This window comes from Marmota flaviventris, chromosome 2 (assembly GCF_047511675.1).
Source record: "Marmota flaviventris isolate mMarFla1 chromosome 2, mMarFla1.hap1, whole genome shotgun sequence".
In the NCBI taxonomy this organism is placed as follows: Eukaryota; Metazoa; Chordata; class Mammalia; order Rodentia; family Sciuridae; genus Marmota; species Marmota flaviventris.
In genome coordinates, this window is record NC_092499.1 from 197184985 (window position 1) to 197211869 (window position 26885).

General features: G+C 37.0%; 1 protein-coding gene across 2 annotated transcripts in view; it reads right to left on the bottom strand.

Annotated features, from left to right (window-relative positions):
* Positions 1–26885, bottom strand: part of Cse1l (chromosome segregation 1 like) — a 43758-nt gene that overhangs the window by 13358 nt on the left and 3515 nt on the right. Inside the window, exons 2-13 of one of the 2 annotated variants that reach the window (XM_027946423.3) lie at positions 19392–19487; positions 15089–15231; positions 12467–12568; positions 12250–12395; positions 11795–11885; positions 8332–8439; positions 5607–5699; positions 3064–3231; positions 2820–2949; positions 1630–1695; positions 1030–1232; positions 370–454 (exon numbers count right to left, since the gene is read on the bottom strand). In XM_027946423.3, coding sequence (XP_027802224.2) covers positions 370–454; positions 1030–1232; positions 1630–1695; positions 2820–2949; positions 3064–3231; positions 5607–5699; positions 8332–8439; positions 11795–11885; positions 12250–12395; positions 12467–12568; positions 15089–15231; positions 19392–19476 — 1420 coding nt within the window. In that variant the 5' untranslated portion in view covers positions 19477–19487. The remainder of the gene's footprint in view (positions 1–369; positions 455–1029; positions 1233–1629; positions 1696–2819; positions 2950–3063; positions 3232–5606; positions 5700–8331; positions 8440–11794; positions 11886–12249; positions 12396–12466; positions 12569–15088; positions 15232–19391; positions 19488–26885) is intronic. The other variant, XM_071609005.1, reaches the window with a different exon arrangement.

Genomic DNA, 26885 nt, shown 5'->3' on the forward strand with positions numbered 1-26885 from the left:
TAGCTCAGAGGTAGAGGTTTCCCTAGTAAGCACTAAGTCCTAGGTTTAATACTGAGTACTACACACATTAAAAAGTATTAAAAAGTCAATTTCAGGGCTGGGGTTGTGGCTCAGTGGTAGAGCACCTGCCTCACATATGTGAAGCCCTGGGTCTGATCTTCAGCACCACATAAAAATAAATTAATAAAGGTATCATGTCCATCTACAACAACAACAACAACAACAAAAAAAAAAATCTAAATTTTTTTTTTGAGTATCATGGTAACACAAAGAGTTCTTATTATGTCATAACTTCATAGTATACTGATACAAATAAAAATTTCAGGTATAGTACAAGTTGTAAGAAAGAAAACATTCCACAAAACTCACCATTAGCTGATTTTAAATCAGGGAGGATATGATTCACAAAGAACTCAGTCAGGTTTACTAGTTCATTAGCTTGAGTAATTCCATGCTGAAAAGGAAATTTGTAACAGGGTAAAATAACACTAAATGCCTGCATATATAACCAAAGCAGATATTTAATCAATATTAGAAAAGCACAATAAAAACGCAGATGAACATTTCAAAATACAGTTTATATATAAAACAAGATTATCTTAACAGACAACAAAGAAACTTGTCTAAACTGAATAGCTAAGTTCAAGTTAATCATGTTTATACAGTGAGTGTCAGTGTATAAACATAATAATAACAAATGTGGCATCTGTAAAGAAACTTAAGTGCTTGGGGCTGAGGTTATGGCTCAAAGGTAGATCGCTTGCCTTGCACATGTGAGGCACTGGGTTCGATCCTCAGCACCACATAAAAATAAATAAATAAATAGAATAAATGTTAAAAAAACAAACAAACAAAGAAACTTAAGTGCTTAATACATCAAGAGAAAGCTATCTTTCTCTGGTATTTTTTATCAGAACCAATAGGTTATCTTGTGAAACAAATTGTATTATGAGAGAGAGATTATTCCTTTTTTAATTCTGTGGTTACTGACCTCTGTTACAGAAAGAAAACTACACTGAAAAGATTTACCTTCTGTGTTTGGGCTTTTGATGCCAAAGATGTCACCAGGTAAATGGCAGCATCTTTGTGCTTCCAATTGACAGATGGATTTTTTGCATATTCCTGGAGCATGGAATTAACATAACCAGAGAAGATTCCTGTCACAGGTCCCTCAAAAAACTTGCATAATCCTCGCACCAGATCACATGCAGCCCTTCGTCTAGTATCAATATCTACAAAGTCAAAAGGAAATATATCTTGGGAGAAAGAAAGCACCAGCAAACAAGTGATCCAGCTTATATAAAAAAGAAATTGCCACCCAATAACTGTCAACAATGCAAATCATAAAAAGAATATTGTCTCCCTCCATAAGAAACACAAAATGAGAATAAAACCAAGGAGTTCATAGAATTATCATAAACATTACCTAGAATATAAAATAGGGCAAATGATTCAATTTGATACTTTTGGGCAGGGCATGTAAGTGCTGTTTTTTAAAGCTGTTCAAGTTAAAGGAGGAATACCGTTGTTAGTACAAATCCTTATCCTAGCTCCTACTCCTCCCCATGGAAAATAGACTTAAAAGTGGTCCTAAAAGATTTATAGTGAAAAAAAAAAAAAAATACACACCAGAGCCTTCCAAATCTCTTCTTATATACTCTTCAGAATTATCTTCAAATGCTTCTTCATCAGCAGCTACCAAGAAAGTTGAAATTTACAATCATTTCCAGAAGATACAGCGAAGCACACTTTCCTATCTAATGACTTCTTCAAATACTCTTTACATCATCACCTTGAGTAGAAACCATCACAATGAAAAACTAGTATTAGGTAATCTCCACAGCTTTGAGACACTGAGTGTCCCTGGAATTGACTGTCACTAATAACTTTCAAAAGTGGGGGGCTGGGTTGTGGCTCAGTGGTACACGCTTGCCTAGCACGCGTGAGGCACTGGGTTCGATCCTCAGCACCACGTAAAAATAAAATAAAGATATTGTGCCCACCCACAACTAAAAACTAAAAAGGAGGAGGAAAAAAAAAAAAAAAAAAGAACTTTCAAAAGTGGGTGTTGGAGATCAATCCAGGAATGCTGACTTTATATTGTTCCACATAAGGACATTAAAACAAACAAACAAAAACAAAAATAACCATACTCACCATTTTTTGATAAGTCATTTAAACAAGTAGCAGAATAGCAGACAATATCAGAATAAAGATCTGTCCTTTAAATGTAGTTTTAAGAAAACACAGAAGGAAATAAAACCTCACACCTACTGTCTTTAATTTACCATTTTGTTCCAGATTGACAAGCAATCACTTACTGTAATATAAAACCTAATCCCTTCCATCTTCACTACTTTTCTTTACAACTATGAGAAGAGGCATACATACAAATAGAGGCTCTTAGAACTATTTAACTTTAAACACAAACTAAGTGGGTTTTGATCTGTATATAATTAGTTAAATCACATTTCCACTGTTTGAAAAACAGGTATTGCCTTGGTGAAGCACTAAATCAACAAAACCGAATCTTTTCCATAAATTGAGAACCTATATTTCTTCTGTGTAAGATATTCAAAGACTTAATCAATATTTTTATGAAAAAAAACAAAACAAAACAAACCTTACAGGTACAGCAAGCCCATTACAGCAAGACTTATGTCACAGATGCCCCATTTTCTGCCTTGGTTTAGAAAATAGGCAATAAATAACCTGCAAGGAGTTTTATTTGACTATATCATCTTGTAATCAATTATATTGAATGTTTCAAAAAAATGAAGCGAAGACTTTTGAAGTTTATGCTAACACACTTTAATTACCTCTAAATTCCATGTTAGGCACAATAACCTTTTCACAGATACTTGTCAGTGTGTTCTGGTCCTCAAACAGATTCTTATAATGAGGTCTTTCACAAACTGAAGCCAGAAATTGAATTGCATTACTCACCAACTGAAACAAAGCAAAAAAATAAGAATATTTTAAAAACAAAACCAAACAGTTCATTTTTGAGGAAGGGTCGGGGGGAAAGGAAATATCTTTCATTTCTCTCCACCACCATCTTACCAAATCATATTTAACCTCTTGACCTGTTGTAACTAGTAAATTCCAGATGGCTGTGACAAAACGAGGCAGGTACCGCTGAAATTCTTCATCATACTTTTGTGCATAGAGAGCAGCATTATCACAGATCTGTGATTTTAAAAGCTCCAATAAGCCTGCTTCCTCTTCATCCTTACATAAAAGAAGAAATAAAACTCAAAACATGTGACTTTAATGGTTTACAAATTGTTTATCCAAGTTTCCATATTCTCTACCATAAATAAGGGGAGTAATTTCTGAGTGAGACTCCTATTTATTTTTATGTGGTGCTGAGGATCGAACCCAGTGTCTCGCACATGCTAGACGAGCACTCTACCATTGAGCCAAACCCCTGCCCTGAATGAGACTTTTAAAATTTAAATTTAAATCAATTATAGTAAACTACATCTATGCCAACAATCTGATGGGTACATTGGCTCACACCTGTAATCCCAGCAACCCGGGAGAGGGTAAGGCAGGAGGATCACAAGTTCGAGCCCTGCCTCAGGAAAACTTGGTAAGACTCTGTCTCAAAATTTAAAAAAAAAAAAAAAAAAAAGGGCTGGGGATGTGGCTCAAGTGGTAGTGCGCTCGCCTAGCAAGCGTGAGACACCGGATTCGATTCTCAGCACCATATAAAAAAATAAAATAAAGATACTGTGTCAAACTAAAATATAAATATTAAGGGGCTGGGGATGTGGCTCAAGCGGTAGCGCGCTCGCCTGGCATGCGTGCGGCCCAGGTTCGATCCTCAGCACCACATACAAAGATGTTGTGTCCGCCAAGAACTAAAAAATAAATATTAAAAAATAAATAAAATAAATAAAAACAAAACAAAACAAAAACCCAGGACTGGAGAGGGTAGGGATATATCTCAGTGGGAGAATGTCCCTAAATTCAATTCCTAGTATCAAAAAAAACAAAAACAAAAAAACAGTGAAATATTTCTTATTAATCACTACAAGTAGCCTCAAAGTTTTCAAATTAAAAAAAATCCTTTTTTTCTGATTGCAGAATTACAAAATATTTCCATATCACACTGAAAAAAAATGCCTATTATAGAAACCTGAATGATAAAGAGCACATCACACTCTCTGTAATAGTTAAGATACATCCTTGTTGCCTTCTCCCAAAAGGTTTATCATTTCAAATATATTAAGATGTGCATTTGCACATCTTTTGTCCCTACCCACAAAAAAGCTAATGCTACAGGATTCTCACATACAGTGTTTGGTTATAAAATAGAGAACTACCATTAAAAAACAGCCATGCTCATTCAAATACCTTATAGCACTGTTTCTGGCTGCTTTCACACAACTGCAGCATCACAGCAACACAAACCATCTGGCTGCACCAAGCAGAAAATGTTTACTAGCTGGCCAGTTATGGAAAATGTCTTCACCCTAACCTAACTGTGACAGTGATTTGGGCCAGACATCACAGTTTGTTCCTTAAAACCTAAATTTATTGCAGATGCAAGTGTGAAGAAAATCTTTGTTTTTTGAAGGAGTGGAATTTTTTGGTTTTTTTTTCAACAATGTTCTTAGTGGACTAACATAATTATTTTACAGGAGCACATCTTTTTTGTTTCTTTTAACTTACTCAAATGCAGACTTTTTTTTAAATACAGCAATGGTCTGTTTTCCTTTGTGTATCCCACCTTCAAAATCTGAACTGCTAATTCTCATTTGTTTTATCTGGTTTGCTATACATTCTAAATATTTTATTTTTTAAAATGGACACAGTATCTTTATTTATTTTATTTATTTTTATGTGGTGCTGAGCATGGAAACCATGCCTCACACGTGGTAGGCAAGTGCTCCACCGCTGAGCCACAATCCAGCCCCTAAAAGTTTGTTTGTTTGCTTTAAAGGTATTAGAGATGAACACAGGGGTGCACTACCACCAAACCCTTTTCATTTTTTTAGATAAGGTCTCACTAAATTGCCCAGGCTGGACTCTGACTTGCAATCTTCTTGCCTTCCCCTCCCAAGTAGGTGGAATTACATGCATGCACCACCAGGCCCAGCAGAAGTAGATCTGGAATATATTAATACATGAGCAAATGGGCAGCACAAAATAAGCACTATATGTTGAAAAGTACATACTACAAAACCCAGATCAGAAAACTTTACATATTATGAACGTTTGCAATTTTCCCTGTTGCCCAACCTATGAATGATTTTTTTAAAAAGAGGCTAACATTATAGGTCTAAATTTCTGTAAGAATATTCAAAGACAAGTAACTTATTTCATAGAATATTTGTGACTACTTTAAAGCTTTACTTTCAATAATGTAATAAAATAGCCTTATCTGTACACTGCAACTTAAGCCAGGTCCAAAATATGACTTTTTTTTTTTTTTAACATATTATACATAACCAAATATGGACTATCAAACAGAAGAAATTACTTGCACTTGTAGAATTCTATCTATTAACATTCTGGAACAAACAGGTTTTCAGAGGGTACCCAAACAACTCTTAATGAAAGAAAAATGCTATTTATGCAACAATTTAAATACTTACATCAGTTTGTAGAAGCTTATTATCCAGTGTCAACAGGGTATGAAAATGGTTCATCCAAGTTTCCATATTATCTTCAAAAAATTCAGGAAGATCCTAAAAATAATTATATTGACTTGAAACTTTCAATTAAAAAAATAATAAGTATATTATTCAATAAATTTCTCTATCACAACAAACATTTTATGCATGCCTATGGGCTTAAGTCCAAACTGCTGTTGAAAAACGTTATTTATTATGACAAGAATTCTCTGCTCCAGCTAGGTCTGTGGCAGCTGAATAAACCACTCTTTTCCTCTTTTTGTGTATTTTCATCACAAATGGTGATACCCTCTACCCAATCCCAATCTATTTACTTCCTCAAGGTCCAGCCACATTACACAGTGCCTTTCCTTAAATGACAGTTTTTGCTGGGGGCAGTGGTGCATGCCTATAATCCCAGCAGCTCAGGATGCTTTGGCAGGAGAATTGAAAGCCAGCCTCAGCAAAAGTGAGGCACTAAGCAACTCAGTGAGACCCTGCCTCTAAATAAAATATAAAATGGAATGGTAATGCAGTTCAGTGGTTAAGCACCCCTGAGTTCAATCTCCAGTACAAAAAAAAGCCCAGTGCTTACCAATATGCCCCTTTTCTTTCTGAACTACTGCACTTACTGTAAGATGATGAGCAATTCAGACTCAAACACACTATCTGATATAGTTGCTGATTTCCTGGGGCACAGTACAATACTCCCTTCTTAGGAACAACCCCCTAAGAGAGATGACGCCTCCTTTGGGTTCCTTGTGTTTCCCAAGCTTCATTTCTCCTTTTAAGAAACAGAACTCAGGGGCTGAGATTGTGGCTCAGTGGCAGAGCACTTGCCTAGCATGTGTGAGGCACTGGGTTAAATTCTCAGTATCACATGTAAACAAATAAAGATCCAATTCTATTAAAAAAGAAACAGAACTCAAAAGAAGGTATAATATAAAACAGTATTAATTTAAGTAAAAATTTCTCAAACTGCCATGTAGTTAAACACGTATGTGGGGCATATCACTTGGGCTGTTTTCTTCTATTGTACCCAAGAGAATACAATTTTCTTCTGGGTAATGCATTACCACTATGAGTGTAGTCATGATGTAAGGATAAGTTCATTACTGCCTATGAATAATAAAAAGGCCAAATCCTAGCTGTGCATAGTGGCTGAGGCAGGAGAACCTCAAGCCTCAGGCCATCCTAGGCAATTTATCAAGAACCTGGGGATGTAGCTCAGTGGTAAAGCACCTCTTGGCTCAATCACGATAGTCAAAAAAGAAAAAAAAGACGAAATCCTTCTTTTTCTTAATATACAGCACCCTGTGTCAGTTAGCACACTTAGCTTGGTCCTGGAGCTCTGAATCTTAAAATTAATGAATCTCAAACAGAAAAAAATGATTGGAGGCTACAATCTCAATAACAACACAGTAACCAGGCCTCTTTTTTTTTTGAGTTGTATATGGATACAATACCTTTATCTATTTATATGTATGTGGTGCTGAGGATCGAACCCAGTGCCTCAAACTTGCAAGGCAAGCGCTTCAGCACAGAAAAACTCCAGGCCTTTCTTGCTATTAACAAAAGTTCTTTTCCTCTTTGAAGCCTGGTACTTCAGTCTTCTATCTTCCCCATATCTTCCAATAAAAGCCCTTTTGTACAAGCTAGCCAGGGACCCCTAGCCAAAATATTGTTGCTCTAATGTTAATATCCATGCAAATGAACAAAAGAGGAAACCTTAGTTCTAATTTCTCAGTGCCTTCAATCAAATAGTATACTCTAAAAGGGTGACATGGGATGTGAGGCTCCCTTAACTTACTGGATCCAAAAGAAAGTTATTTTCTCCCATGAAACATCCATTAGACTGAATCAGGCACAGTGGTGCACACCTGTAATCTCAACTACTAAGGAGGTTGAGGTAGAAGGATCACAATTTCAAGTCCAGCCTGGGCAACTTGGTGAGATCTCTTTCAAAATAAAAAGAGCTCATTAGTTGAGTGCTTGCTTAGCTTGTGAAAGGCATGGATTCAATTCCCAGTATTGAACCAAACAAAACTGGATAAAGTTCATGACGAATAGGAAGAGCATGGCATGGTGGTGCATACTTTTACTTCCTGCTACTTGGGTGGCTGAGGCAGGAAGATTTCTTGAGTCCAGGAGTTTGGGGCCAGCCTGGACAACACAGCAAGACATAATCTCATGAAATAAAGAAAGAAGGCAGGAAGGAAGGAAAAGAGGGAGGGAAGGAAGAAGAAAGGAAAGAAGGAAGGAGAGAGAAAAAGGAGAGCCAGAAAAAGTTTTCCTTCAGAAAAATTAATACTGGCACAGAAGTCTTTATCCACTGGATTATGTTTGACATCAAAAACAGAAAGAACGGGGCTGGGGTTGTGGCTCAGTGGTACAGCACTTGCCTCGCATGTGTGAGGCACTGAGTTCGATTCTCAGCACTACATACAAACAAACAAATAAATAAAGGTCCATCAATAACTAATAAAACATTTATAAATAAATAAATAAAAATAAAGGTATTGCGTCCAACTACAACTAAAAAATAAATATTAAAAAAGAAAGAAAGAGAAAATAAAAAACAAGAAATTAAATGAGGGCTGGGGACATAGCTCAGTTGGTAGAGTGCTTGCCTCACATGCACAAGGCCCTGGGTTCAATCACCAGCATCACAAAAAAAAAAAAAGAAAGAAATTAAATGAAAACTTACCTGAAAGTTTAAACTGTAGAACAATTTTGAGATTAGAATCAAGGAAGAAAAAAGAATCCTCAAGGCAGAGGCATCATTTGCATGGGTACTACACAGTTCAATGGTGGCCTTGGAAAGGAATTTAGGAACATGGTTTTAGTGTTAAACCCCACACACTCATCTTAGTGAAATACCCTTGCTTTCTGCTGACACTACTCCTATTTCTTCTCTAAAATGTAGCTTTAAATCATAGTTTATGGTTAAGTAACTGAAAAACAAGCATACATTTTTAACTTATCCATAACATCATTCGGAAAAATCTAATGCTAATATTATGAATTATACCAGTCCAATCACCTATGTACATATATATAAATATATTACACAAAATTATTTTTATGCTCATTAAATAATTTCTCTGCCACCTGACATGTTGTTTCTAATTTTGCTCTTTATTCTAACTATAATAGGCTTATCTACAAAATTTTGGGGCATACCTCTAACTTACACAGTGCAAGACTCTAATAAAAGTTAACACCAAGACAGCACTATATAAAAGCACAGGTTTTGAAAGATAGATCTGCATACAACCCAGATTCTATTACTCATAAGGAGTGTTATTTGAAGAAACTAGGTTATTTTACTATGAGCCCTAATATCCTTACCATTACATGTGAATAATGCCTATCTTAGAGTATGAGAATCAAATGAGAAAATATACATAAGAAGTCCTACTCTGTGTACACCTACTATGTAAAAGACACTCAGCAAATATCACTTCCTATATCCTTGAGTTAGGGGATGTAACACTAAGAGTTTCTCAATGAAACTACAGCATATATCATTCTTAATGGTGAAATATTGAAGCCTTCTCTTGAGATCAGGACTAATACAAAGATGCCTTCTATTACCACTTTAATTCAAAAAGCATTGTGCTGAAGGTCATAGACAATGTACTAAAACAAAGTAAAAGAAGTATGCAAGCATTGGAAAAGAAAAAATAAAACCATCATTATTTGCAGATAATGCAAGTGTGTTCACAAAAAAATCCACAAGAATCTTCAGCTAAACAGTTATACCCAATGAGTTAACCTAGAAAGGTAACTAAACATAAAGTCAATATGCAAAACTTAATCAAAAAACCCACATTCTTCTACAAAATGATAAAAATTATGTATATACCCTATGTATCACAAGAGTAAAATTTAAAACACCATTTAAACACTATCTGGAAAAAAAATAAAATAAAATGCTCCAAAATAAATCCAACAAAAGACATACGTATCCTCTACTAAGAAAACTATAACCCAATGTTGAGAAAAATTAAGAACTAAATAAACAGGTGTACCCAGTCATTAAAAATTAAATACTCTACAGATCTAATTTCTTTCCCAAATTGATCTACAGAATTGATAAAATCCCAAGCAAAATTAACCAAAAAAAGGAAGAAGAAAAAATAAATAAATAAAAATAAAACAAACACAGCTTTTCTCAACAAAATATCCCACTCTGGAAAAGTAGTACAATTTCTATACCAAATGAACTTGGCACAGAATATTTCACTGTAATATGGTTAAGACTTTTTTTTTTTTTTGCAGGGGGTGGGGTGTGTGTATGTGTAGGGTACTGGGGATTGAACCCAAGGTTACTTTATTCCTTGGCTACTATGTCCCCAGCTCTTTTTTTTTTTTTCTTATTTCAAGACAGAGCTTGCTAAGTGGCTTAGGGCCTCACTAAATTGCAGACTGGCAGTCCTCCTGTCTCAGCCTCCCAAGTTGCAGGGATCACAGACCAGTAAGCCCAGCTGGCTAAGATTTTTGACATCATGAAAAAGAAATAAACATCTTCACCAATCCAATAGGGGGGAATCAATTATCCCACTTGACTTAATTTTATTATAGTAATTAAAAATGTACTATGAAACCCTGTGTATACTCTACATTACTGAATATTACATAACCTTCTTATATATGTTTTTTTTTTTTTTTCCTCTTTTGCTTTACTGAGGATGGCACCAAGGCTGCTTTACCACTGAGCTACATCACTAGTCCTTTTAAATGCCAGGTGTGGTGGTGCACACCTATAATCCCAGTGGCTCAAAAGGCTGAGATAGGAGGACTGCAAGTTCAAAGCCAGCTTCAGCAAATTAGCAAGGCCCTAAGCAGCTCAGTGAGATCCTGTCTCTAAATAAAATACAAAATAAGACTGGGGGTGTGGCTCAGAGGTTGAGTGCCCCTGAGTCACCCCCACAAAGAAATCACTAGTCCTTTTAATATTTTGAGATGGGGTCTTGTAAAGTTGCTAAAGCTGGCCTTGAATTTGCTATACTTCTGCCTTAGTCTCCCAAGTCACTGGGATTACAGGGAAGTGCCAAACATCCAGCTAACCTTTCCTTTGAAAATAAGAAATGAACAGCTTTTCTGGAGTTAGCGCAAGACTTGGTATGAGTCAGGCATGGTGGTGTATGCCTGTAATCCCAGTAGTTCAGGAGGCTGAGGCAGGAGGATCAAAATTAAGAGGCCAGCCTCAGTAATTTAGCAAGACCCTAAGCAACTTAGTGAGACCCTGTCTCAAAATAAAAAAAATAGGGCTGGGGCTGCAGCTCAGTGGTAGAGCACACATGAGACACTGGGTTGAATCCTCAGCGCCACATAAAAATAAACAAATAAAATAAAGACATTTAAAAAATAAAAATCAATAAAGAAATTTAAAAGGCAGGGGGATATAACTTCTGGTAAAACACCTGTGGGTTCAGTCCTTGGTACAAATAAACAAACAAAGCTAGGGTTGAGCCAGGTGCAGTGGTGCACACCTATAACTCCCTGACTTGGGAGTCGACAGCAGGAGACTGCAAGTAAGAGGCCAGCCTGGGAAACCTAGCAAGACCTTGTCTGAAAATAGAAAATATAAAATGCTACGGGATAATTGCTCAGTGGTAGAGCACTCCTGGGTTAAATGACTAGTACCACATAAACATAACAAAATAAAAAAACCCTAACAACTAGGTTTAAGATCAGCCCCTATTAGCTGTGTAAACCCTCTTTCCTGTAAAAAAGGAATTAACATCTTTTTCAAATCTTATACAAAAACCAAGAACATGTTTAGGAAAGTAGCTTATGCACTGAAAAATGAAATAATTAATTTAATACCTATTCAAATCAAAATGTGGATCTCTTTCTTTAGAGATACATAATTACTTGGGTGAAATAATATGATGCCTAGGATCTGCTTTTAAATATTCCTACAAAAGTAGGGGAATAGGTAAAAAACCCAAAATATTGGGTAATTGTTATACTTACATAATGGGAGTTCATTACATCATCTTCTCTACTTCTGAATGGTTTGAAAGTTTTCAAAATAAATGCTGCCTCCATAAGAAAAACCACTCTACTAAATAACCCTTCAAGCATTTCAAAATTTACACAAAAATTTAAGCAATTTTAAAATACTAAGTTATTTAAAAATATCTCTTATTATTCCATACCTTAAAGAGATTAGTCAAAGGCAAGGCAAAGGCATCCAGAACAAGCTTAATTTCAGTCCATAACTCATTTGACTTAAATTCATGACGATATCTAGAAAATTAAGGTAAAGTAGATAAATTTACAAATTTTGTTTACTCACTTTAGGTCTTCAAAGACGGATGTTCATTAAACATTTGAGTAGACAGACATCTATGACTAGATGGTTTCCTGAAATTCAAAGGGAATTCTTGGTTTTCTTTTTAAAGGAATCAAAACTAATTATTTCACAGGCAATAGCCTAATATAAAATAAACATGTTACTTGAGAAGAAACCAACATAATAATGAACCAAAAGATTTATGCTCTTAATTTAGAATGGTATTACTCAAAGGAGTAAGAACAGTCACAAAAATATAACTATATAGCAAATATCATAGAAAAAGCATATAAAGAAAATGAATTTCTACATTAATACCTTTTAAATAATGAATGTGCAGTACGAAGGACTCCATTAATAACATGGAAATCTCCACTCTGAAAGCGATTCACCATTTCTGTCAACAAGTCGGGCCATTTCTGAGGGAAATCTTCTCTGCCAATAATACTAATAGCATCACTCAACTGGGGAAGGAACAGATGAATCAGATGACTGTCGTACCCAGGAGCCTACCTAAAAAGCAGAGATACATTACCTGCTTCTGAATTTGCTCTGGGCTGCTCAGCATCAGGTGCACGATGTTGGCTTTAATGGCTACTCGATCAGCTTCACAAATTTTGTTCAGCTCATCTTCAACCTAAAAGAAAACATCAATGAGTACCATGAAATCCACATTCATATATATAAGTCTGTAGGTAAAAAACAGAATACTTTTAATTTCCCAGTTTTCCAGGGGGGGGAAAAAAAAAGGTAGGCTGTTTTCCTTAGTTTCCCTCTACATAAATGGGTCACAAATTCCTTTGATAATCTGATGAAAGCATGAACCTTCTCCTCCCTAAAATGTACACTCCTTCCCAAATTTAAATATTTCAAATATAAATAATGAGGTTCTCTGACTGCCTAATGCCAGTTAAGAATTTCAGTTCTGGGAAGGAGGGTAGCTCAGTGGCAGGAATGAAAGGGGCCCTGGATTCAAGCCCCAGCACTACCAAGACAAAAACAATTCAGTTCTATATATAAACTAATCAGCAAAACACATGGTTAAGATTCTTTTTTAATATTTTTTTAGTTGTAGATGGACACAATACCTTTATTTTATTTGTTTTTATGTGGTGCTGAGGATTGAACCCAGTGCCTCCCATGTACCAGGCAAGCGCTCTACCACTGAGCTACAACCCTAGCCCTGGTTAAAATTCTTTATAGTCATTTTTAAAAGCTTCAAGTAAACTTTCACCTTATTAGTTAAAATGCATCTTAGACTGAATCACACAAAGAGGTTCTAGAATTCTCTAGTTTTATAAACCAAGACAGAGAGACTAACATGCCTAAGAGTAGAGGAATGGACTTTTAAGCAGACATTTTAAGAGTTACCAAATCATTTCACCTATATGGTAATAGTTGACTGACTATAACTGTTTTGTGAAATCTTCTATAGGATCAAGAAAAAAGATCCTAAATATTTAAGCAAGTTTAAAGCTGACTTTTAGAACTGAGAATTTTTGTCAATTTTAATGGTTTCTCAAATCCAGAATTATTGATGTGGGGACAAGTGCACGGAGTACTGCACACATGGTATACGTTAAGGGAGTGGCAAACCACTCCCCAGTGCTAGTCATGTGAGCGACAAACCGCTAACCCCTAACCCCGCAGGCACAGCCCTGGGCCAGAGGCTGCATGTTGTATTCCCTGCACTTGCTCCATGGCCCGCTCTTCGTTGTAGGAACAGTTGGCCAGAAATTCTATTGGTGGCTGCCTGTAACCTGCTTAGCTGCTACCTGAGTATATATACATGGTAACTGTGCAATAAAATCAGACCTGCTTCCTGCTTGGCCTCTGGAGGTCTTGATAGCGACTCCGTAGCCACACTCTCCTCTACCCTGTTCCATGGACCTCCTCGCTGGACGAGAGAGAGCCCATGCACACTGATATCTTGGACCAGATAACTCTTTATTGTGAGGAGCTACCTTGTACACTGCAGGATGAACAGAAGTAGGCTTTGGCCTCTACTCACCACAGGCTAGTAATGGCCCACAACTATGACATCTCCAGATATTGCCAAATGCCTCCTAGTGGGCAAAACTACCCTCATTTGGGAATCATTGTTGTGTGTGAAGGTAGGGAAAATTTATTATTTCCCTATTTCTTTATTCATAATTTCACGTAAACTGTTAAACTTGTAGCACAAGAAAGTTTCCCCGTAATAAATTAGAACATATCTCCATATCCTACAAGACATAGGGCAATCAAAATCTTTTACCAAAAATTAAAAATCTAGCCGGGCATGGTGGCGCACGCCTGTAATCCCAGCAGCTCAGGAAGCTGAGACAGGAGGATCAAGAGTTCAAAGCCAGGGGCTGGGGATGTGGCTCAAGCGGTAGCGCACTCGCCTGGCATTCGTGCGGCCCCGGATTCGATCCTCAGCACCACATACAAACAAATGTTGTGTCCGCCAATAACTAAAAAATAAATATTAAAATTCTCCCTCTCTCTCTAAAAATAAATAAATAATAATAAAAAAAAGAGTTCAAAGACAGCTCAGCAATGGCAAGGTGCTTAAAGCAACTCAGTGAGACCCTGTCTGTAAATAAAATACAAAATAGGGCTGGGGATGTGGCTCAGTGGTCGAGTGCCTCCGAATTCAATCCCTGGCACCGCCCCCACCCCCGGCACAAAAAATTAAAAATCTAAATTATTTTGCATTCCATTGGGGGGGGCTTTTTTTTTTTTTTTTTTTTTTTTAAAGATGGAGGTCTCACAGTGTTCTTAGGCTGACCCTGTCCTTCTGCCTGTCTCCTAAATAGTTGGTATTACAGGAACATACCACTATACTCAGCTTAAAATTCCAATATGTGATTTTTTTCAGTTTTAATTTTCCCAGTCCACAACATCAGTTACTTCAATTATTCATTTAGACTCTCTTCTCACATATCATCTCTTCAATAGGAAGTGACCTAGAGTTAAATTTCAATCATAAAGGAGATTTAAATCAAGTCATACCCTTCAGCAACCTGTTATGAGTTGAAAGAATCAGTAAAAATTCAAATGAAGTAATTTAAATTTTGGGGAACAGGTCCTATTTAATTTTAATCTGTGTCTCAATCTCTTAAGAGCACTGGTTTTTATAAATCTTAAAAACACACATACACAAAATACGTACAATTCTCCAGTTCCTTTTAATATAGTTTTTGAATGTTACTGAAGCACAAACTTTGATGACATTATCTTGGGACTTCTCCAATAATGTTAAAAGCAACAGTGGATAATTCTGATTTCCTTCTACAGATTCAAGAAATTTCTCAGCTGTAAAAGAATTTTCATGTTAGAAGACTTGTAATAATCAAAATCTTTGCACTTTATATTCGTATGAACTATGTATATCTTTAAGTAAAAGGATCAAAAAATTTAAATATTAGGATATTGTCCCTTAGAACCCACTGAAGGTCTATAGGGCCTCATGTTTCTTATCTACTACAATGTTTATATGGCATTATATAATGCTTCAATTTCCAAATCACTTTATCATCCATTAATTCATCTGATTCTCACACAACTATGAAATGTCCCACTGGGATGATCACTTCTTGTGAAGAAGCTGCTTCCCAAAGAGATTAAATAACTTTAAGGTGAAAGCCATATATTCTGTCTTGTTCTAGAAAGGATTATTATTAGTAATATTAATACTAACATTTCTTTTATAGGACTGGGATGAAAATCAAATGAGTTAATTCATGCTAAAATTTATTTTTAGCCACGTGGTTCTGGTGTGGTGCTTTACCCATATACATTATTTCATTAAGTTATCACTATTACCCAGAAAGGTGGTAGCATCTTCATTTTACTTATTTATTTATTTATTTTTGAAGCAGGGTCTTGCTAAGTGGCTGAAGATGGCCGTGGACATTTAATCCTCAGTCCTCAGCCTCCTGAGTCACTGGGATCACAGGCGTACACCACCAATGCCCTGATATCCTCATTTTGCAGTCAAGGCCATTGAAAGTTTGAGCTAAGAAGCTTTCTTCACTGAAAAAGTTTTAGTCTAATCTTAATTCTATCATATCAGCCCTAAACTTAGTCCTGAGTATTAGAAATGAACTTACACCAAGATTTTATCCAGATATTTTCAAACCATTTAACACTCTGGGATAAATTTCCAAGATTTATTTATCTCAGTGAAAGACAGTATTTGTTTTAATTTTTCCTACTGTTTCATAAGGAAATAACCATTCCCAAATTCCAATAATTTTTGAAAATCTCCACCCTTACTCTTTTATTTTTCAGAATTCAATAGCACCACTTAACATCTTCCCTTTTTCTGGATGGAGTCCCAAGAGTTTAACAAACATCCTCAAACCCTTCCCTATTTGTGTATATTATGCCCTTCTTGAAGAATGAGGATTGGCGATTTGAAAATGTTTTCAGGAGGGAATATTACTGTGGTTTTGTATGAGTACAGGTTTTGGTTGTCTGACTACCTTTTTAAGGGTCAGCATTTCATATAGGGCCAACACAGTTTATTTATGACTTGGGTAAAAGCCCAAATCTCTTTACTAATTGCAATCAATACTGTGGAAGCAATCTTCTCACAAGTTTGTCTACTCCTTTCCGTGTCCATTTCCTTCAACTTATAGAATACTGACATGTTTCCCCATATTCAAGAAGCCTCAATAGGTCTTCCAGTTCATCCACGCGACTGTCACATTCAGTTGAAGTACCTATAAACTAGGATCCATACACATTTCCATTTCCAGAACACTCTATAAAGATATTGATTGCCTAGCATATGTAAGGCCCTGGGTTTGATCCTCAGCACCACCAAAATGAAGGGGGGGGGGGGGATTATTTCTACACTTTGTCCTGGATTCATAAAGCGTAGTACCCTAACCTTTCAAAGATATACATACATAACTCTGTGTATGTGTGTATATACACATGTATACACACACATACATTTACATCCATTTATTTTATTTTTATAGTGCCAGGGGTTGAAACCACGGCCTCAAGCATGCTAGGTAAGCACTCTACCAGAACTACATCTCTGGTTGCTAAAAAAAAAAAAAAAAAAATTTATTCAGCCTTGCATGTGCTAGGCAAGTGCTCTACCACAGAGCTACACCCCCAGTTCCCTAAAAATATTTTTTAGTAAGCAGTGTTGTCAAAGGTTTTCTGAGAAATTCTAAGAAGATTAAAGTCATTAACTTACCTTTATTCAGAAACACATTATTTCTTCTTCCTTTTTTTTTAATGTTTATTTTTTAGTTTTAGGTGGACAAATAAAATAGATTTATTTTATTTTTATGTGGTGCTGAGGATTGAATCCAGTGCCTCACGCATGCTAGGCAAGCACTCTACCATTAGGCCACAACCCCAGCCAAGGGACACATTACTTCTTTAAGCACTAATAAGAAAATCAATTTGCCTTCTCAGAAATCACCCACATGCCAGAGGTGGTGGTAAGCACCTATAATCCCAGTGGCTGTGGGTAGGAGGGCAGGTGTGGAGGGATGCCTTGTCAGAAGGATCACAAATTCAAAGCCAGCTTCAGCAACTGAGACCCTAAGCAACTCAGTAAGACCCTATCTCTAAATAAAATACAAAAAATAGGGCTGGGGGGATATGGCTCAGTGGTCGAGTGCCCCTGAGTTAAATCCCCAGTACCCCCTCAAAAAAGAGAGACACAAAGTCTTCTTTATGAGCATGACATTAAGAAAGTTCTGGGGCTGGGATTGTGGCTCAGCGGTAGAGCGCTCGCCTAGCACGTGGGAGACCCTGGGTTTGATTCTCAGCACCACATAAAATAAATAAAATAAAGATATTAAAAATGTTTTAAAAAAAAAAAGTTCTGAATAAGCAAGTTAGAAGTATTTCTGGTTAAAATGTCTTACATCAAGGACCACCAACTGACTGCTCATAAGACCTATCTGTTCTCCAGAAGCAGTGTATTTAGTTTTCACTGTCTCAAATTATTAATTAAAAATAAATAAAAATATGTATGTATACACACACACACACACACACACACACACACACACACATCCAGGGGCACTTTACCCCCGAGTTATATCCATAGTACTCCTTCCTAAGTTTTTTTAAAATAATTTTTTTAGTTATAGGTGGACACAATACCTTTATTTTATTTATTCATATGTGGTGCTGAGGATTGAACCCGGTGCTTCACATGCGCTAGAGGGCACTCTACCTGAGCCACAATCCCAGTCCCTCCTTTTTAAATTTTTGACAGGGTCTAAGTTGCTATAAGTTGACCCTGAACTTGTTACCTTCCTGCCACAGCCTCCTGAGTCACTGGGAGCACACCACCATTTCTGGCCTGTTTCTGTTTTTTTTTTCCCCCTGAAGTTAGTTGCTATCATTTAAATGAGAGCTAGATGGGATGGTGCATGCCTGTAACCCCAGTGAATTGGGAGGCTGAGGCAGGAGGATTTCAAGTTCAAGACCAGCCTCAGCAACTTAGCAGAGCCCTAAGCAACTTAGCAAGAACTTGTCTCAAAATAAAAAGAAAAAAGGGCAGGGGATGTACGTAGCTCACCGATAAAGCACATTTGGGTTCAATCCCCAGTACCCTTTATCAAAATATGAGGACACTTCATATAAATATCCTTATTTTTCAAGCAAAGTTGGAAATGTGATCTTATAAAATTGGCTTGAATCTCCAGATTTAGCTGGTTCCAAATAATATTTGTCCCTTAACCAGGGCATGTACTGATAAGATGTTACCAGTCTCAACTTGGCTGATCTCCCTCATTTATCTTCACACCTGACTCCTATTGAACATCTGTGGTTGAAATTCTAAGCTTATATGGAGTGTGTAATGGAAACTGGTGAAACTCAGGAAGGGAAAAAAAAATCTAGGTCTTAGAAAAGATACTAATTAAGTCAAAATGCACAGGAGGATAAAGAGACAAGATCTGATTATTTGGCTCTATTCACTTAATCACTTTTTAAGCAATTACTCTTATCTATGCCTAAATATTTTACCACCTAAGGTAGGCAGGTTTTAAGCAAGGCTTTTCAGGAAAGCTAAGGGACAAAGCATTCTGAACAAATACTTTTCTAAGCATTCTAAGATAGTACCTTTATCCCAGAAAATGACAAGCAAAAGCGATTTTACTCAAAAACAAAGAAATCATGAAAACACCACGAAATAGCAGTTATAAGCAGCCACTCACTACACACTATAAACTAAGCAAAAGCATCCAAGTGCAAAACTTTCATCTTCTGAATTTACAACCAATCAGATAAAGATTACCCTCAACTCCCTTTAAAGAATTAATCAGGGGCTGCGATTGTAGCTCAGTGGTAGAGCATTTACCTAGCCAAGTGTGAGGCACTGGGTTCGATTCTCAGCACAACATACAAAGAAATAAAAAAAAATAAAGGTCCAACAACTTTAAAAAAAAAAAGGAATTACTCAACCAGAAAGCAACATTTATTCTCTTTACCTGGTCGTCTGATGGCAGGATCAGGATCAAGGGTCTTTTTTAAATATTCTGTTAGTGTTTGCAGATTTGCGTCACTGAGCTCCATTGCTATAGAATCTTAAAAAAAAAAAATGAAGTATGGGTAATTGGTTACTTAGGGACACAGTGATTTACATATATGAAGCTTTTCATATATGGATTTTCTCTCTGAAAGTCATGCATTTGTTTTCAATAAGGGCTATAAATAAGCCTGACTCAACTAAGACAAAAATTCAGAAGATGGGCTCTTAAAAAAAAAAAGTGATAAAATTCTGAGATAAGTGAGAATAAACATTCCATAACCAATAAGTTTATTTAACACAATTTAAAAAGTCCAGTAAAGGGTGAAAAATTACTCTCAAGCAATGGTTTTAATAAGTCCCACAGCAAGAAATTAACATTTTTCTTTAGTTTGAGACAGTTCTGCTTTGTTGCCCAGGCTGGTACTAAACTTCTGAACTCAAGTGATTCTTCTACTTCAGCCTCCCAAATAGCTGGGGCTATAAGCACACCTTCATCCCCAGTTGCAAAATTAAAATTTAAAGCAGAAACCAGGTGCATAGTTGTAAACCCAGCTACTCAGGAAGATGAGGCAGGAGGGTCTCAGGTTCAAGGCCAGCCTTGGCCAACTTAGTGAGACCCTGGGTTCTAAACAAACAAAAAAGGCAGTGAATAAAGATCTGATAAAAAGTTCTGAGATTAAAGAAGGTAGAATACATTCCTTTATGTACAATATGCAATGACAAGTACTGACTACAAACTACATGCCAAAAATTTACATTTAGGGAGATAATTCTAGAGCCCAGAAGATGACAAGTTGTGATCACGATTTTAAAAATTAGAAAAATGTTTTTTTCCTTAAAGTTTAAAACAAAAATCACAAAATATGCTTATGATTGACCAAAATTTTCACAAATAATCTTACTAATTTTAAGCTAATTAAATGGCCTATGTAACTATAAGTGATAAAATAGGATAGAAATACCCACATAAATCAAGAGATTGATCATACAGCATGAAGACTATAATTAATAGTAATACATTGTATACTGGAAAATTACTGAGTAGGTTTCAAGCATTCTTACCACACACCACAGATGGGACTGGGTAAAGGTTTCCCGAGGACACATGAGGTCTTGGGTTTGATTCACAGCACCAGAAAGGGGTGGGGTAAGGGTGGGGTAACATCTATTAATTAGCTTGATTGAGGCATTCTATAAATGTATATACATTTCAAAATATTCTGTTACACACCATAATACCTATAATTTTGTCAATTAAAAAGAGAAAAATACACGTAGAAAAGAACCATCCACACAGATTACAAGTGTTATTTGTACCATGCACATTATTACATACTAACCAAAAATCTTGGAAATGTTTGCAACAGAGCTTTGTGCTCTTTGAGTTGTTGGTGAGAATTAAAGTGCAAAACTAGGGACTTTTAGACAAGGCAGTGTTCTAAAATTGGTCTGTAGTACACAACTAAAAAATTTGCTAAACTCATTAAATGGTATACTTAAAACAGTTTACAGAATGTAAATTATAAATAAATGCAATAAAACTATTTAGAAAACTCAATGTATGTTTAAATCCCATTAGGCAGCTTTCACAGCTACATGTAGCTGGCAAGAGAACTGGGAAAATGTAGCCTTTTCAGGGAAACCAAGTACCAAAACAACCTGAGGCTTCCATGATAAAGGAAAAAAAAATACATAATTTATGTAAAATGGAAAAAAGTCAAGGGTGCCATCATTCAAATTATGTCATCAGCCAGCTGCAATGGTGCACACCTATAATCCCAGCGGCTCTGGAGGCCGAGACAGGAGGATCTCAAGTTCAAAGCCAGCCTCTGCAAAAGCAAGGCACCAAGCAACTCTGTCTCTAAATAAAATACAAAATAGGGGTAGGGATGTGGCTCAGTGGCGGAGTGCCCCTGAGTTCAATCCCAGGTACCCCCCCAATTACATATATAAAAAATGTACCAAAACAACAACAACAAAAACAAACCTACACTCTCAAATGTAAACAGTTTGAACACGTATGTGATGGATACAGGAAATTTTTATTCTCTTCATATTTTCTCCTTTAATGTCCTACAATTACCTATATGTATTATATATTTATAGTCACAAAGTTTAAAATTTTTATTTTAGTTTTTAAATGTCTATAACAAAAGTCATTTAAATTCCTACCCTCCATACTAGCTGGGAAGACAAGACAAACTGAAATGCCAAGTACAGGCCTATGATCCCTTTTTGCAATCTTTTTTTTTAATTATTATTTTTTAGTTGTCAATGGACCTTCATTTTATTTATATGTGGTGCTGAGAACTGAACCCAGTGCCTCACATATGCTAGGCAAGCACTCTACCACTGCGCCACAACCCCAGACCCCCCTTTTTTGCAATCTTGAAGTGCAAAAAAAAAAAAAAAAAAAAAAAATCAATAAATTGGAAGGTTTTGTTTCTTTTTTACAAGTATTTGGCAACTCATTTGCCAGTATAACCTGGCCTAAACTGCCTGAAACTACACATTTTGTTTATCTCACTTATCATGTAAATTTGTTTTACTAAAGAAATACTAACAACTGGGGCTGGGGATGTGGCTCAAGCAGTAGCGCGCTCGCCTGGCATGCGTGCGGCCCGGGTTCGATCCTCAGCACCACATACAAACAAAGATGTTGTGTCCGCCAAAAACTAAAAAATAAATATTAAAAAATTTCTTAAAAAAAAAAGAAAAGAAATACTAACAAGGGATAGGGGTGTGAGTCAATGGTAGACCCCTTCCCTGCCATGTACAAGGCCCTGGGTTCCATCCCCCAGCATTACAATAAAAAAATAAAAAAACAACTATTTGTGTCTGATTACAAGGTATTGTCCTAAGCCCCACTAGGGATGTCACACAATCTACACTATGTGCATACAAAAAAATTATTAATTATGGGACATATCTGTCCCCTGAAGTGTCAAATGAATCCCACAGACAGCATCTCAAGTACTAGGAGGTTAAGAAGAAAGTCACTGGAGTGAGGCTATCCAGGATCTAAGTCTTGAGCTGAATCTTGAAGATCTTCAGATTTAGAGAGGCAAAACAGAAAGAGGACCCATCTCACAAAAGAAATAGTGTAAAGGAAGAAACAGGAAGAGAGGAATAGTGGACAAGGAGAATAAGATCAGATCATGGAGGGTTCTCAATAATACTTGGATGAAGAGTTTCAGGACAGTATACAACAGGAAGCCACTGAAGGTTTTTTTTTTTTTTTTTTTTTAAGATTTTTTTAGTTGTAGTTGAACACAATACCACTTATTTATTCATTTATTTATTTATTTTAATGTGGTGCTGGTGATTGAACCCAGGGCCTCGCACATGCTAGGCAAGCGCTCTACCGCTAAGCCACAACCCCAGTCCCCCACTGAAGTTTTTTTTTTTAAAGAAAGTGTAGCATAGGAACTCTGGGCTGGTAATGGTCTACAGGATGGAGTCAAAGGAAGGGAATAAGAGAATATTATAAAGCAGGGAGGCTTTATAATATGTTTTTCATCATTTACTTCACATAATCACTTTATATAACATAAAATGAAACTCAGGTTTAACTTACTTGCCCCCAAGTCACACAGTTAATAGTCAGACATGGTGGCACACACCTGTAACCCCAGGAGGCTGAGTTGATCACAAATTTGAGGTCAGCCTCAGCAACTTAAGGAAAGCCAGTCTCAAATTAAAAAATAAAAAGAGCTGAGGTTGCAGCTCAGTGGTTAAGGGCACCAGGATTCAATCCATAGTAACAAAACAAAACAAAACAACAAAATCCAGATGTAAATCAGTCTGACTCTAAATGTTTTCCCTCTGTCTACTACCCAAGGCTACCTCTTTAAGTGGAAATAATGAGGGGACTGAATGAGGGTGGAAGCTCAGAGAAAACAATAGAAAGGCTGATGTGAAAAGAGGGCAGCCAGAGAAGAGGGAAACAAGTAGTCAAAGATGACTCGGATTTTGAACAGTACTGTTTTGAATAGTATGGTTACAAGGTCGGGGGACTTCACCTTGAAACAAACAAAAAAGCTAAAAAAAAAAAAAATAATAAGGAAAGGGTCATATATAATGCAGCGCATGAGCATGCACAACGCAGGTTGTTCAGCAGCCAGAAACCAAGACCTTCTAAGGACAATTATCTATTTGAAACTATCCGTATTCTCTTTACTTCAGTCCTTTCCCTAATTACATTTTTTTTTTTTTAATCACAAGGGAAACCAAGAAGATTGAGTGATTTAAGGCTCCATCAAGCTGAGTACAGTAGTCCACGCCTTTAATCTCAGACATTCAGGCAGCTGAGGCCTCCAGGAGGATCACAAATTTGAGCCCAACCTCAGCAATTCAGCAATGCCCTAAGCAACTTAGTGAGACCCTGTCTCAATTTAAAAAGAGGGGGAGGGGGCACCTAGGGATGTAGCTCAGTGGTTAAGCACCCCTGGGTTCAACCCCTGATATAATCCTCCCACATACACACAAAAGGATTCCACCACCTAGCTGTTCCATCTGCTTGACTCAGAGCAAACCCTCTCAGTGTAAGCATCAAGTCCCAATCAACCACACATACAATTTATTGAGATTACCTTTTCTTGTTTTTTATATCAAAAGTTTGGAAAGTGCTACCTATTATATCCTGCCACCCTCTGGATATTCACAACACAAAGCACTTTAAAGGGGTTGGAGATGTGGCTCAAGCAGTAGCGCGCTCGCCTTAGCATGCATGCGGCCCGAGTTCCATCCCCAGCACCACATACAAACAAAGATGTTGTGTCCGCCAAAAACTAAAAAATAAATATTAAAAAAAAAAGCACTTTAAAGGATTCAAGAACTCAGTAAGGTACAATTTACATTATTTAATCCAGTTTCCCCCGTTTCTTGGACATACAATCCCTTTCCTATGGAACACACTTCGGAAAATAATGATTTAGTGAATCCATTTTCCTTTTTTTTTTTTTACGGCCACAGGGAATGAACCCAGCCAGGGCTTTACACATACTAGGAAGGCACTGTAAAACTGAGCTACGTGACCTTTCTAAATTTTATTTTGAGAGTGTCTCACTACATTGCTGAGTCTGGCCTTAAAGTTTTGATCCTCCTGCCTCAGCCTCTCTAGTAACTGAGATTAGATGAATGTAGTCTCACCACTGCACGGTCCCATTTCTTTCTTTTTTTTTTTTTTTTTTGGCATTGAAATGCTGAATCTGTTATGAAATCATGAAAATTTGCCATTGCCAAGCAAAATCATCTACAACAGTGTGCCTGGGTGCTTTAAAAAAACTTCTGGCCTTTCTTTGCCTTGCCTTACACAAATTTATTCTACCTTTGGGATTCATGCAAGGAAGCATGATAGAAATGGGGGAGAGGGGGTAGGGCACACATGGTGCTGTATGCCTATAATCCCAGTGGCTTGGGAAGCTGATGCAGGAGGATTACAAATTCAAAGCCAGCCTCAGCAACTTAGTGAGGCCCTAAAAAACTTGGCCAGACCCTGTCTCAAAATACAAAATTAAAAAGAGGTCTAGGGATGTAACTCAATGTTTGAGCATACCTGGGTTCAATCCCTGGTACCAAAAAAACCACCACTAACAACAACAAAAAAGGCCTCGGGGTGGGAAGAGCATGTACAGATTAATTAGATCTGAGTTTTTAAATATGGTCCTCAGTAAACCTGATTTCTTTAACTTTCCTAATTATGTTCTTCTAGCACTTGTACATTTCCCAATTAAAATTTCTTAGATAACTCATAATTACTTGTATTAAAAATCCCAACTCCATTCTATGGCAATGTCTATGCAATCTGATGTCAACTTCTTCTTTTACCTTCTTCCTAGTTCTTGCTATGTTCCAATCACAACAGCCTCTCAAATCAGCCCAAACAGTTCTTATCTCTAATAATGCTGTTTCTACTTGACAGTGGGCACCATTTAGCTCACAGCTCACTACCAACTCTTCAAAAAGGCCTTCTCACTTCATTCCCACTTGAAATCATCATTGACTTGTTGTCTCTTGCACACACCAGACTATAAACAAATGCCATAGGCAGGGCTTGGCATGCTTTTTGTCTCCGTTCACCCATGTCCTTTGCATTGCCTAGTAGGCAGCAGATACTTGGTGAGCCTTTGTCACATGAACTAATGGACGAATCGTCAAGGCACCCAACTAAAACCTGAGTTCCCAATCAAAATGAATTCCAAGCTTCTTAAACTGCCTACAAAGTCTCTGACAATCAATTATCAGCAGCCTCAGCATAATATAGAAACTCAGTTACACCTGCCAGATGAACAGGTAATTACCTTATCTTCAGTGATTATTTCTATTCATTCAAAAGTGCTTCCGGAAGTGAATTCTGAGATTTTTCCTTATTACTGTTCACACACTTTTGTTTCAGGCTCTGCACTCACTAGACCCTCTCAGGGACAGCTCTGCCCCTAAAAAACTACATGGCTCACCGTCCACTTTATTCAGGTCTCTTTTCAAAAGCCATCTCTTTTCTGAGATGCCTCTCAGGACCATCCACCTTAGTCACTCTCCATCTTCTACTCTTATTTCCCAGGTAAATATTTTTGGGGGGGGGGGTGCCAGGGATTGAACTCAGGGGGCACTCAACCGCTGAGCTACATCTCCAACCCTATTTTGTATTTTTATTTAAAGACAGGGTCTCAAAAAAAAGCACCTTGCTTTGCTGAGGCTGGCTTTGAACTCACAATCCTCCTGCCTCAGCCTCCGGAGCTGCTGGGATTACAGGTGTATGCTACCAAGCCTGGCTTATTTCCCAGGTAAATTTTACTGGATATATTTTGTTTTCTTACATACCATGCTTCTCCCTCCACTAGACTATAACTCCATGACAGTAAGGACTTTTTTTGTGTTTGCTCACTGTTCTCTCTAGGGAGCTTACAACAGTGATGGGCACCTACCACTTATTTGCTGTACTATTTTAAAAATCTAGATACCCTTGACTGACTTTCGCATCAAAGTACCATTAATCTTCATATTTATTCTGGTCAACTGACAAGGGGTAAAAACACTGATTCTAAAACCATCCAACAGAATAACACCTAAAATGACAAATTTTGAGGTATAAAGGTGGGCCTATTTTTAAAAACTGGGGCATGGGCTGGGAAGTAGCTCTTGCCTCACGTGTAGAAGGCCTTGGGTTCTGGGGGGGGGCGGAAGGGTAAGGGGGGGGGGGAGATGCAGATGACTAAACAAAAAAACCCCACCTGGGGTATAATATAAATATGAATGCTACAACCACTAAAAGTTAAAGTACTACATAGGTTCTAGAATCATAATGTTAAAGGACTAAATATTTGTCAACAAACCCTTTCTATGTAAACTCCTAAGCAACTTAATGAGACCCTGTCTCAATTAAAAAAGAAGGGGGGGGGGGGCACCTAGGGATGTAGCTCAGTGGTTAAGCACATAAATTCAAACATAAGTT